The sequence below is a fragment of the Eumetopias jubatus genome, unplaced genomic scaffold (assembly GCF_037043125.1).
Source record: "Eumetopias jubatus isolate StellerSeaLion01/CBP00866 unplaced genomic scaffold, mEumJub1_p1.0 scaffold_8, whole genome shotgun sequence".
In the NCBI taxonomy this organism is placed as follows: Eukaryota; Metazoa; Chordata; class Mammalia; order Carnivora; family Otariidae; genus Eumetopias; species Eumetopias jubatus.
In genome coordinates this window covers 97,625,229-97,638,296 of record NW_028274814.1, presented here as the reverse complement: position 1 = coordinate 97,638,296, position 13,068 = coordinate 97,625,229, and the positions used below count along the sequence as shown (strand labels likewise).

The 13,068-nt window shown below is 41.5% G+C and overlaps 1 protein-coding gene across 1 annotated transcript in view; it reads right to left on the bottom strand.

The window, feature by feature from the left end:
- Positions 1 to 6,604: 6,604 nt before the first annotated feature.
- TPH2 (tryptophan hydroxylase 2) overlaps positions 6,605 to 13,068 on the bottom strand; it is an 88,813-nt gene continuing 82,349 nt past the window's right edge. The window contains 2 exon segments of the mRNA XM_088025641.1: positions 6,605 to 6,779; positions 6,908 to 7,041. Coding sequence (XP_087881767.1) covers positions 6,605 to 6,779; positions 6,908 to 7,041 — 309 coding nt within the window.

Sequence of the window (13,068 nt, the reverse complement as noted above, 5' to 3'; positions counted from 1 at the left end):
CTCTATCTCTTGCTCTTGGTGCTACATTCCCAGCATGGTGGCTCCTAGAAATTCCAGACTCACAAACTACCACCTTCCAGTCACAGAAGAAAGCAGGCAGCACGCCTCTTTCCCAATGGTTCCAGAAAAGGCCAGGGTTTGACTTTAATTGGCCCACCTCAGGGCATGGCCCATCCCTGCGGTCAGCTGATCACCAATCAAATGTGCGGGAGTGAGCTGTGCTGACCACCTATACTTGCAGTAATCATTTGGCTGGGTGAATCAAATTATACTTTCCAATGCCACTTCAAATCAGGATTTCTACGTCTGCCTGCCCTGGTTTTCAGCAGTTAAGTATTATCCTGCAAGTTATTTTCTTTGATATTGACTGTACGTGGGAAAGGGAGGAATTTCGGCTTCTTTTAAATTCTGCTCAACAGGAAAGACCAAAAAGTTTTAGAGATTTGTGAGGAGGCTAATTAGGATCCATTCCAATCTAATGGCTAGGCTTTCACACTGAAATGGATAGGGGAGCATGCTCTGCCCTTGCAAGGTAGAGATTTTTCTTCGAAGTACCTATCTGATTTGGGGACCTCATTCTTTCATAATGCCATGTGCCGTGATCAATCAGATGTAATGATCAAAAGGAAGTTTGCCTCAATCAATCCCAATAACAAATAACTGCTATAGTGGCAAACCTAATGTGTTCTTCACTTCAAATTCACTTGCCAATAATTGGCCTCATTAACGTCTGTGAAGTTAGCTGTTCACTAAAATTGGGCAAGCTGTACATTAGATGTGTTCAGTGGTTTTCAATCCTTCGGGAATAATAGACCTACTGAATCAGCATCTTGCTAGTTCCATGAAAATTAACAAGCTAAAAAGTAAAGAGGCTGCAAGGGATCTGGAAGGAGTGAAGGAGGCACCAGGAAATTCCTACCACCTTCCTATAATGAATAGTATCTTTCTCAACCTAAAAATGGGGGCTAGGTTTGCATCTTTTTTAAGGATTTGATTTTGACAGAAAATGAACTTGATCTCTTTGTGCCACGAGCTTTCAAATTACCCTACCCACATCTGTCAGTTGTTTTTGTTGTTCAATTATAAAAACTGTATCCAGACTGGATTATGAGAATGCTGTTTGCAGGCACCATAACCACAGATGCCCTTAGGTTGAACAGCGGGCTCACTATGATCTTCCCCAAGAAGGAAATACACACCCAGCTGTTGCACCAGACCCATCTTCTTGGGGAGAGGAAGAAATCACAGTAAGTGAACCTTTCTGAGGTATCTGAAATATGCATCTGGGGAGATGGAAGGCAGCAAGAAGAATGGAAATTGACAACTGATTCACTTACGCTTACAGGGTCCATTCCCACAGAAATGGCTGGATGGCATGGTGAACACAACTATTCAGCGTGCCTGGAGGTGAGGGAGCTTTTTTGTCCTGAATTATTCTAAATGTCAGCACCACCAATGGTCACCAGTAATGCCTCATTTTCTACTTCATTTAGGCAAAAATGAAGTAGAAAATGAGGCATTACTGGTGACCATTGGTGGAAAAAAAAATTGCATGGCTTTTTATCCTTAAAAGCTGGCCAGGGAAATTTTAACATGATGTTGCTTTGTCAAAGGAGGCTTTAAGTATTTGCAAAAGACACAGGATATCATTGGATACCTGCTTCTCTGGTCAGATGATAACCCAGGTACCAGTTATTCCAGTTTCCTTGTTTTTCATCTGACAGTTCTAATCCACCCATTCAACTTAGTAACTTATTTAATTACAACTAGTTTTAATAATGTCCACCATGATCCAGCAAGATACTGTATTGCAATGGCCTCCTAATTGGATTGACCCCACGCTTCCATCCCCCTTCAATTCATTTCTTTTTCTTTATTTCTTTTTTTTTATTTATTTATTTGTCAGAGAGAGAGAGAGAGAGGGCCCAAGCAGGGGGAGCTGCAGGTAGAGGGAGAAGCAGACTCCCTGCTAAGCAGGGAGCCCCATGTGGGACTCGACCCCAGGACCCTGAGATCATGACCGGAGCCAAAGGCAGCCACTTAACCAACTAAGCCATCCAGGCATCCCCCGCTTCAATTCATTTCCACGCCGTAGCCTGGGTAACCTCTTAAAAATGTAAATCAGATCTTGTCACTGTCTTGCTATGGCTCTCCAGTGACTTTCCACCCCATTTAGAACACACCTGACTGACCCCGTCGGGGCACCTGGGTGGCACAGTCTGTTAAGCAGCCCACTCCTGGTTTCCGCCTCAGGTCGTGACCTCAGCGTCATGAGATCAAGCTCCGTGTTGGGCTCCGTGTTGGGCTCGGCACTCAGTGGGGAGTCTGCTTAGGATTCTCTGCCTCTGTCTCTGCCTCTGCCTCTGCCACTTGTTCTCTTTCTCTCTCTAAAATAAATAAATATACCTGACCCCCCCTCTAGAACCCTGTATTATCTCACCCTTGCTTCCCAAGCTACCCTCTTGTCTTTCCTCTGAAGCCTTCCACTGGCTTTGATCCTACTGTCCCTCCTCCAGGAACAGTCTTTCCATGGGTCTCTTCATGCCTGGCTTCTTCTCATCCCATGGCTCTTAGTCAAACGACATCTGCTCAGAAAAGCTTTCCCTGGCCACCTTACTCCTTCCCCCCAGCCCATTGCTCCTTATTCCTCCAATTATTTTCTTCATAAAATTTGCAGTGGTCTCAAATAGTCTGTTGTGGGGTTTTTTGTTTTGTTTTGTTTTTTGTTTTTTGTCTTTTTTTTGCCTGTATCTGTCCACCAGAATGTAAGTTCAAAGTGGGCATAAGCTTCTTGGCCTTATTTAGTTCTATATCCTCAGTGTCTAGAAAAGTGTCTCATACAGTCCCCAATATGGTCTAAGCCACTGAATAAATGTTTTGAGACCCCCAAGTCATACTATAAAGAATCACCATTTCATGTTCCAGAACTGGTTTCTTTTGAACACATGCAAATCTAATATTAGAAAAAGCAGTATCTCACTATTAATTCTCTTGCCTCTTGCCAGAATATGGCAATCTGCATAAGAATCATTTCCCAAAATAAGAGAATGCCTTTGGAAATTGAAGAAGAAGAAGAAGAAAAAGAAAAAAAAAAAGAAAAACTCAGACACACTAGAGAACTCCGGGCTGCTTTCTTTTTCATTATAAGTAAGACAAGGTTCATGCGAGTAAGCATCAGTGCTTGATTCTTTAGAAGTTGAAAATTAGATCAAATGAATTGGAGGACAACTACATCGTGTGTTAATGTTTTCTTTCTCGAATGAAGAAAATGAGATGTTGTGAGCCATGACTCCATTTGAAAATGAAACGTTGTATTTCTATTTGCTTCCACGTTAAAGCACACTGTTTTTCATTTTAGACTTTTCATGTTGGTAAATGTTGCAATACTTTACATTCATTAGGCACAGACCCATTTACTATGTGCAAGCAAGACAAGCACAGATATATCATCCCCATAAAGCATCATTTCTAAATTACACAGTAAATAAATGAGACTAAACCAGAAACCCAAGTTCCACAACCCTTCCCACCAATGTAAAAAAAAAAAAAAAAAAAAATTTAACAACCTTGGGTCAAAGTTCCCTACTTTAAAACATAATTTATGGGGCGCCTGGGTGGCTTAGTTGGTTAAGAGTCTGCCTTCAGCTCAGGTCATGATCCCAGGGTCCTGGGATCGAGTCCCACATCAGGCTCCCTGCTCAGAGGAGTCTGTCCCTCCCCCTGCCCATGCTCTCTCTCTCTTTTTCTCTCTCTTTCTCACTCTTAAATACAGTCTTAAAAAAAAAGATGCAATTTATGAATAATCTATTGAGCTCTCATTATACCAAATAAACTGATCATCCAAGAATATATTGGATGCCTGACCCTCATTCATAACAGACAAAAATGCTTAAAAAAAAAAAACTGGACTAATCAGATTCTGGCTGTCTTTTGCTAATTTGTGATGCATAAAAACCTGGTCTTACTAGGAATCTCTTGTTGATTTCTGATTAGCTGGTTATAGAAGTTAGCAGCAAAGTCAAAATAAAGTAGCAATTCACAATGAGACGACAGTGAGCAAGTGTCTTCAAATTTATAATTGTCCTTGATTCTATTTAATTTAGCTTTAAGTCATGAGTCATAATGGAGACAAATGGTTACACAAAGCAGGTATCAAATATGATGAGAAGCTAGCTGTGATTATCTTGTACTATTTCCATTTGGGGACTTTTTCTGCCAACACTTTTCCTATGATGGCTATTAAATTTTATAGGATTTTTTTCCCACCATTAGTTGTAATGGCATTTCCGTGTTAAATGCTCACAACAAATGAAAACCATGATTCCATTGTTTCACATGGTGAAAACCATTGTTACTGCTATTCCAAATGGAGATCAAATTTAAAAAGAATCAAGTAATTCCTCCATGGTGTATGATACCTATATAAACTCTGTGGGAAAGCCCGTTTACTTTGCAACTCTTCTATTTTTGAAACAACATAGATTTTGCACATATGTAAAAAAAAAACCTGAAGATGCCCCTGTAAGCCAAATCAGAAGTTAGCTCAAATGTTATTTTTGTTGAGGGAATTTGTTCACAATTAAATATAATTCTTCTTTCAGTCCACTTAACTGAAAACCTCCCCTTTCATGGGGCTAAAAGGGAAAAACCCAATGGCTACTTAGGGGTTTTCTTTAATGGCGGGTATAGCAACACCAAATTACGAAAACACAGAAGGTGGACGTTGCTTAGACAATTTTCTTCTTTAAGAAAATTCAGCAACTAGTTCTGGAAATTTCTGGATTTATTGTTCTGGGTTATTGTTCTAGATTAGTATTTAAAAGTAAATAATTACTCAGGGTCATCTAGATCTAGCAAAACAAGATATAAGAAACTATGTATTTGGGGATCTATAAAATTATTGAAATATACAACTGCTGGATCATTCTAGATCCTTTTGGTTAACTCATCAGTTCTCTACCACCAATAATTTTTCAAGGCACTATCTCTTTCATCTAAAATAGCATTTAAGTTGCATGACTCTCACATTCTGTCTACCAAATCCCTTTCCAAAACTCAGTTGTTCTGAGAATCCTTCAGAAATGAAAGATCCTCATTAGTTAAGGAACCACTATTCAAACCTCTGGTTTTATTTTCATTTTACCTCTCTCTACTGCATATTTTCACTCTTTTCATGTTCTTCCTGCATATATCTAGTCCAAAAACTTCTGACTCATAATGGGCCCATGTGAGTATCAATTAGTTTGAAATTACATGCAATTTGTTATTAAACGAACACCTTAGAAATTGTGTAATTATTTTAGAACTGTTAACTTAAAAATCATTTGGTCATCTTTTTCTTCTCTACTTTTTCCCAGCCCCTCCACCCAGCATTCTGTATGACGAATGGAGAGTGAGAGGAACAGTGGTTGTGTTTGTTGAGAGAATCAGAAGAAGAAATTTATTCACTCCTTCAGGAGTTTTTTATTTGTTCACTTAATCACCTGATGATACCTCTTACGGCAAAGATGACCAGATATTTGTGATGTATCACTACTGTTTGCCCAAATTTGCCCAAACTTTGGGCAAAGTGGACACACCCTCAGAGATCTGGCTTGGATTGGGGCTGTACCATTGGCAGCCCTTGATCACAACTACTTAGTGATAAACATTAGTTTTGATAAGTATTAGTTTCCCATCTCTGACTACACACAAATCCACCAAGCTGAACTCCTTACCGATCTGAAGCTGGGATGCAACGAGTTATACATGTTAGGGCACACTGACTGTGCCTATCACCTAACCTCTCCGAGACTCAATTTCCACATCTCTGAAATCAAAGCTCTACGTTATTATTGTTCTCTAGGAGAAATGGGCTAAACACCTGAGCGTGATAATTCATGTTATTCCAGCATAAAATTCACAGTCCCAAGATTTTTTTGCCTACTGTTTAGTCTTTCCTAATGTCCCCCCTCTGGAAGTATTTTCTTCCAAAATTCTTTGGAAAGCATGCCACCCCTCAGTTTCTACATGGTCAATGCCACCTATCTGTTCCATTTGTAAGATATTCTCTTCTCTTACATTGTATAAGTACTCAATCTAAAACCCATTCCAACTAGTGTGTTCACTAGACTTCCTTTTTATACTGAATCCTTTGTTAACGTGATGGGAGGTTTCACACAATTCTGGGTTTATCTCAAATAATGCTGTGGAAACACTGAGACTATAAAAACAGTTTCACGGCTATTTTCATTTTATCTAATGAACACAGAGGAAACGCTCAGATCTGAGAAGGAAAAAGTAATAAGCTAGAATCATAAGAGGGCTATTTGTTACAAATTTTAAAGAGCTGCAGTTTGATTAAGGAAACCAAACAGGAATGTCAAGTCTAATGAAGACGTTTAAACAGGTTACAATATTTCAAACAATGAGCAGTTATCTGTCATTGGGTTCCTTATGGTGTTTCACACATTAACACAGCAAATTACATGTAGCTAGAGATATACAGAATTGCATGCTTACTAGCCAAGCCATGACACAGAAAGTTATCAGTGTTATATGACATTGACTGAATTACTACAAAGCCCCAAAAAGATCACGTTGGCAATGACACTGGTCCCAGGTATCAAATCCCCAGATACTGGTTCATTTTGTTCAAGGCATCACACACTGTGTTCAAATCACTGCGAAGGTCCTGCACCACGTTTTCAATACTTCGGGTGTCTTTCAGAATTTCAATACTCTGTGTGTAGGGATTGAAGTACACAGAGAAAGGACGCATAATTGATTTTGCAAAGTCCCTGCAAAAGAAACAGAGATAGAAGGATATGTGTGATCAACTCTCATTGGTAGAGGAAATACAGAGACGGAAGGAACAGCCAGAAAAAATAAAAATTTTTTTCTGGAGATGGAAGAAAAACAAGTCTACCTCATCTTTTCTTTGGCTTCTTCAAAACTTTCTGAAACAAAGTAGGCTTCCTGGAAAGTGGTGATAAGGCATTCCTGTAAGCAAGTTGTCTTTGGGTCAAAGGCTTTCACACATGCCTTGTCAGAAAGAGCATGCTGCAAAACATACCACAAAACCCGTTAAACTCCATAATGAGACTTCCAAAGTGCCGTGATGTCACATTTCTACAGCACAGCTCAGTATTTTTAGAGAACTGCTCAATTACTAGTCTGCCATGAAATATGGTACTCTCCCATATGCAGGGTAAATTGAGTGTTTGGGGTTTTGTTTACTTTTGCTCAAGTCTGTTAGAAGCTAAGGGGGAAAAATGAGATTATGGTATTATTTTATTTATCATCAAATTCATATGGAAGGACAGTTCAGAGGTATATCCCAAAAGAAATGGAATTTTAAATCTATGCTATGAATAGAAGCAAGGAGGGAGCATAAATATGGCCCTCAATTTATTGCCATAAGCAATGTACTGAAATTTCACTTAAATGGCAGAAGTAATAATCACCTGCATGGAAAGGTAACTGGAGCTCTGACTGAACTATTTGTGGCCTCATCACGAGACATTTTGAGGCCAGGTACTGTGTATCAACAGAGTCTGGAGTGGGCTTGTATATTTAAGGATACCGGCAAAGCTTTCATTTCCTTTTCAGTAAGTATAGCAGAGAAAATACCGCAGATAAATATTGTCAGGTAGGCAAAAAGAACTAATATTAATAGTTACAGTTATGCACGGAGCAGGCATTAGGAAAACAGGGAGGCCGGTGTAATTACTCTTTGAACCATCATTAGCTCCATTCAACTCACTACATGACCGGCACTGAGAACAGCAAGGAACAGTGAATGATTGTCTTCTCAAGCTAAATTCAGTGATGCCAAAGGTGAGTGGTCACTCCCTGCCACGTACCACCTGCCTATTTATAGGCTCTAATGGTTCTCAAGCCTCATGTGCATAAGAATGACTGAGGAGCTTGTGAAAAAAATGCAAATACCTGGGCCTCAATTTTATTTAGCAGGTCTGGGTGAATCCCAGAAATCTGTATGTTAGAGGCATCCACGGTGACTCTAGCGGTTGTGAAGTCTATTTTGAGAAATACTCCCCTAGATTCTGTGTTTTCCTTAAAGGGTAAATTAGCTGGGGGAGAGGGGTGCACTCAGAGAAGGGGCAGCAGGAACCGCCTTGAACTGAGAGAAAAGGGGCTCCACTCCAGACGTTTCTGCTGTCACACTGGGTAACCCTGCCATGGTGTTTCACCTCTCTGTGCCTCTGTTTCCTTAACTGTAAATGAGAGGCTTGGGCTGGATGATTTCTGAAGACACTGCATTCCAGCCTCTGGGTTCCACCCAACGCACTTTTCTACCTTTCAGTGTAAGAGGTAGATTGCTAAGGTTACCAGGAGAAATACTATAAGCCTTTCCTGTTCCAATTCTTGTAATAGTCCCCAACAATTTCAAAATGCATGGGATGATTTGCAGCCTTCCATGAATAAGGGTGTGGTTCCCTAAGTTTGAAAATACAACTGCAAACCCAAGGACTAACATGTTTGAGAAAGGGCTCACGGCCCTACCCAGCATGTGATTTGCTTTCCCGCAAAGTTGTGCTGTCCCCATCGATGCATGTATGAATCAGGGAACCCAGAGGCCCTCAGGGAATGAACTCATTCTTTTTGGCCCACAGAACAACTTCGTTAGAAGCAGAAGGTCACTACACCTGCAAATGTATTTGTGCTAGATTCAATCCAGTGCAGTGAACATCGGGGGATTTTGGTTCCACATGACTAATAATTCTGTCCACATTTTAAAAACAACTTCACAGTTTCAAGAAATAAATGTCCTTTTCGAAGAGCTGGGGCTCCTCTGCAAAGAACAGGCCTCCTACTGACTTGCTATGGTTTTCAGAATTAGAGGCGGCATTCTTCGTGGCCACGTACTCGGGGCGTGCTTGACTCCGGTACATTATTCTAAGGGTGTGCTCCCCAACCAGCACATATGAAAGGAAAGGCAGTGACTGACTCTGTGTCCTTGATCATTCTATTTTCTCATCCTCGCAATCAGGGGCGTGGGCAGAGTGGCAGCTGGACAGACTGTGAGAACATTTAAACCGCTGCTCCCTCAGGCAGGGCATCACTGCTGAGCCAAAGACTTTGCACAGGGTCAATATAAACACAAGAAGGAGGTGAAAGTCATCTGCTTGGGTCTGAAATGCTTTGATGGGCCATTAGCAGCCTTGGCGGCCACCATGTGTAAAAGAGGCCTCCCGAGTGTGTGTAGACAGACAGTAACAGAGACGGAAATCAGTGTAGCTGTAGAAAGAATTGTCACGTGACATTCCACTGGATACTCAGATGAACCCATGTCATCATTTTAACTAGTAAAGGGGAGGAGAGTGGACCAAGAAAGAGCCCAGAGGGCAGAGTGCTCTGCCCCAGACTTCAAGGACAGTCGGTGGATTCACAGCATAAAACTTGAGGCAAAGACCATCAGGCAATGCATTTCACACTTGCCTAATGTAATATTCCAAGGAAAAACTGGGAGCTGATTGTTGCAAGCTCTCAACAGGCGTCTATCCTCAAGAGCCTGCTGTGTCCAATATGCTAATTACCTACTGGGGACCTCTCCCTCCATGGGGTATGGGACCAGGGCTGCTCCTTGGCTATTACAAAAGGGGATGATAGTGGTACCCCAGTATTAGCCTGGAGAATGACAAAAGCCTGGAGTTCAGGGGGCAACCGGTGAGTGAGGCCGACAAATAAGGTGGTCACGCCTGTAAGTGGTCTCATTTACCTGACAGGGAGCTTTTTTGTGGGATGCCTGCCGGGAACATGCATGCAGCCTATGAGGTTCCCTGAATACTAAAGTGTGGCCCCAAGGCTATGAAATAGCATCCATGTCTCCACTGATGCCCCAGGGGATGAAGCCCTATTGAGTCTGTTCTCAACTCTTGTCCACATCTCTCTCTCAGCTGCCTCAGCCTGAGGGAGCCAGCTTCCATGCCCTTCCCTCTATGTCCACAGTGGATTCTCGGCAAACATCGAGCCACACTGCTTGATGTCCCCAGGGAACTCTGTGGTGACTACTTCCCAAAGTGTTAACAGTCTGACATCCTGAAGTCTGCAAGAATTCATCCAACTTCAGCAGACAGAGGCTTTATAAGGCTGAGAGAATGTGGCTGACAGTCTTTTAGTCTTAAGCCATTTTAAAAGTGCAGGAGTGCTTGAGAATCACCTGCCCTCATCTGAAGACTTTCTTAAAAGGACTATTTCGGATTTACCCAGAGTACTAAAGACAAGTACGCAGGACCGGGAGCTGTGATACCTGGGTCCTAAACATAGTTGTCCCCGAGGCATGATATCAAAGGAGTGAAACTTCCCCATGTTGGGACAGAGTTTCCCCTTTAATAAACTAAAAAGATTGATCTACATGAATTCTGAAGCTCTCCTTGCTGTATCGTTTGAAACGGGCCCGCATATACACTGCAATGCTTGGCATCCCCTCCTTCTGCCCCCAGGGGCACAAATTGGCCATGGCAGGCTTTCCCACCGGCCTCAGCACGGTCTTCCCCCACCTCCCCAACAGAGGTGGCCATTAGCAGTTAATCGGCTTCAGTGCACAAATTAAAGCTTATTTGCCATTCTAGCCTTTTAAATACAAAAACCTTTTTTCAACATCAAGTTGCCCAGAACCCAATTGTTATCTGAAGTTTCTACATGACTTGAGGCAAGTTATTCCACCTCTGTAAGCCTATTCTAGTATTCATCCGGAAAATGGGAATACTAATAGTATCTATAACCCAGGGCTGTGGTAGGAATTAAACGAGGGGCACCTGAATGGCTCAGTCAGTTGAGTGGCCAACTTTTGATTTCAGCTCAGGTCATGATCTCAGGGTTAAGATCGAGTCCCACATGGAGCCCCACGCTCCACAGGGAGTCTGCTTTTCCCTCTCTCCGGCTCCCTCTGCCCCTCCCTCCAACTGCACTCTCTCTCTCTAAAACAAATAAGTCTTAAAAAAAAAAAAAAATTAAACAAGGTGATGCATGCAAAGTGCCTGGCACATGGGGAGTGCCCAGTATACTAAGTGATTATTGCCAATTCAGTCTGGAGATGATGTTTGGTGGACACAGGCATTCAGCCACACCTGTCACCATTGACGCAGCTCTTCTCCCTCCCCCACCCCCCGGGGTCCAGAACACACAGAGAAAGAAACATGGCCCTCGCTATGAGGCTTCCAGGTTTTAGACTGCAACAGTGCCTGCCCTAAGTTCAATTTAAAATCTTCCTTCCTCCCAGCCACCTGCCTTTGCAGACACAGAGTTACTATCTCAACTATTCTCCATGTAAATCTTGTGATCCTCACCCTCTATATTAGGACTGGTTTAAGCTGGGAAAAAACTCAAGTGTGAAGTCAGGTTTAGAGGTAATTTGGGCCCTAGATTCTGAATAAGAATTTGCAAATACTCCTACGTTCACACTGCCATCATCTTTTCCCCCTGTCAGAACAGCAAATATATACATTTGTATATGTACATATGCATGTATGTAGATAATATTTTTTGAACTTCCCTCAAATGTCCCTCCAGCTAACCAAATACAAAGTGGCATCAACATCCCTATTGCTCAATTGGGTGATAAAGGCATCGCACCTTTTTTTATTTCTTTTAAATCAGTGATGTTGCAAGTTTTATCAGTTTGAATAAGCTGCAGGGGCAAGGGAACAAACTCCCTCTTCAAACAATCTTTTCATAAAGGCCAAAGACCTGTTTCCAGCTCCCCATGCTCCAGAGTTTGCTCTGTCTTTACTAACAGTGCTGGTTTCAGGAAAAGGAAGGGTGGGGGAGAAGGGAGGTGTGAGCCATCTGTGCAGGGGAAAGGTGGGGGAGCTCTTTAGTGGTGGACCCTAACTCTAGCCACACTGGTGACAGGACCCACAGGTGTCTCCAGCCTCTTCTGTACAGTCTGGCAGGAATTCTGACCACTGGACAGAGTTGCAGCAAGTGGCAGTAAACATGAATGATTATAATAAATACAAGTCTGTTGTGTGAATGCTGATTAAGCTATTTAAAAAAGCAGTATGATTAAGTCCCTGTGCAAGGAGATTCTAAAACTAGAGCCGAAAAATAATAATAATTAAAAATTTAAAGCCATCAGTTTTGTCAAAACTTGAAAAGCAGAACAGATGGATTTATACGTACTATTTCAGTGACTACTATGGGGTAGGTGCTAAGGCTGTTTACAAAAAAAATCTAATCCATGCCCTTAAGGAAATAAAGAACTAGACTTTACCTTTACCCCTAAAAAAAGGAGAAATTGCCTTTTTCCTTTTAAGATGGATTAACTTTTTGGGATAAGATTCAGCCAATTCATCAATTAGCAATCATTTCCTTACCACCACCATGGATGAACTTCACTGTTACTTGTCCATGAGATTTGGATTCGACAGATACCCATATCAACCACTTTCTTAAAACGTCCCTACTAGAGACTCCTAGTTCCTTGAAACCTTAGGCCTTTAATTGTGGGTTTGTTGAACAAAGCAAATAAATAAATGAGTGAGACACATAATGTAGGGTCTCATAAATAAAAATGAGACATATATAGTAGGGTCAACTCTGAGATAGAAAAAGTGTGAAAGACACATGCTGACTATGGGTAAATAGCAATTGATTATCCTACTTTCAACCTTTTTTTAAAGTCAGACTTCCAGATGAGTTAGCTCATTATCAACTACTCCCCAGAGTGATGAAGGTAGGGTAGAGTCCTTACCCAAATACACTTTCAGAATTCCTGAAAGTACATCACAGAACAGAGAAGAGAGAGAGCAACCACTGATGAGGTTAAAAGAAGAAGTCTTTGTGGCTATCAGATGTAGCTTGCACAAGCTTTTCCATATTTATTTTGTTTCTCTCTCCAAAGCTTGTCAAATAACAAGCATTGTAATCATTGAAAAAAATAAGAGGGAAAATGAAAGTTATCCTCCAAACTATAGATACACCCCTTGGAGGTACTTGGCCAGTTCTGAAGTAGAACATCTATGCCCAGGAAAATTTAGCCCCTTAAAGCACAAATTTTAAAACGTGTTCTGTTCAAGGAGAGAAGGTGAATCATGGATATTTATGTAAAAGTAATAAAGACTA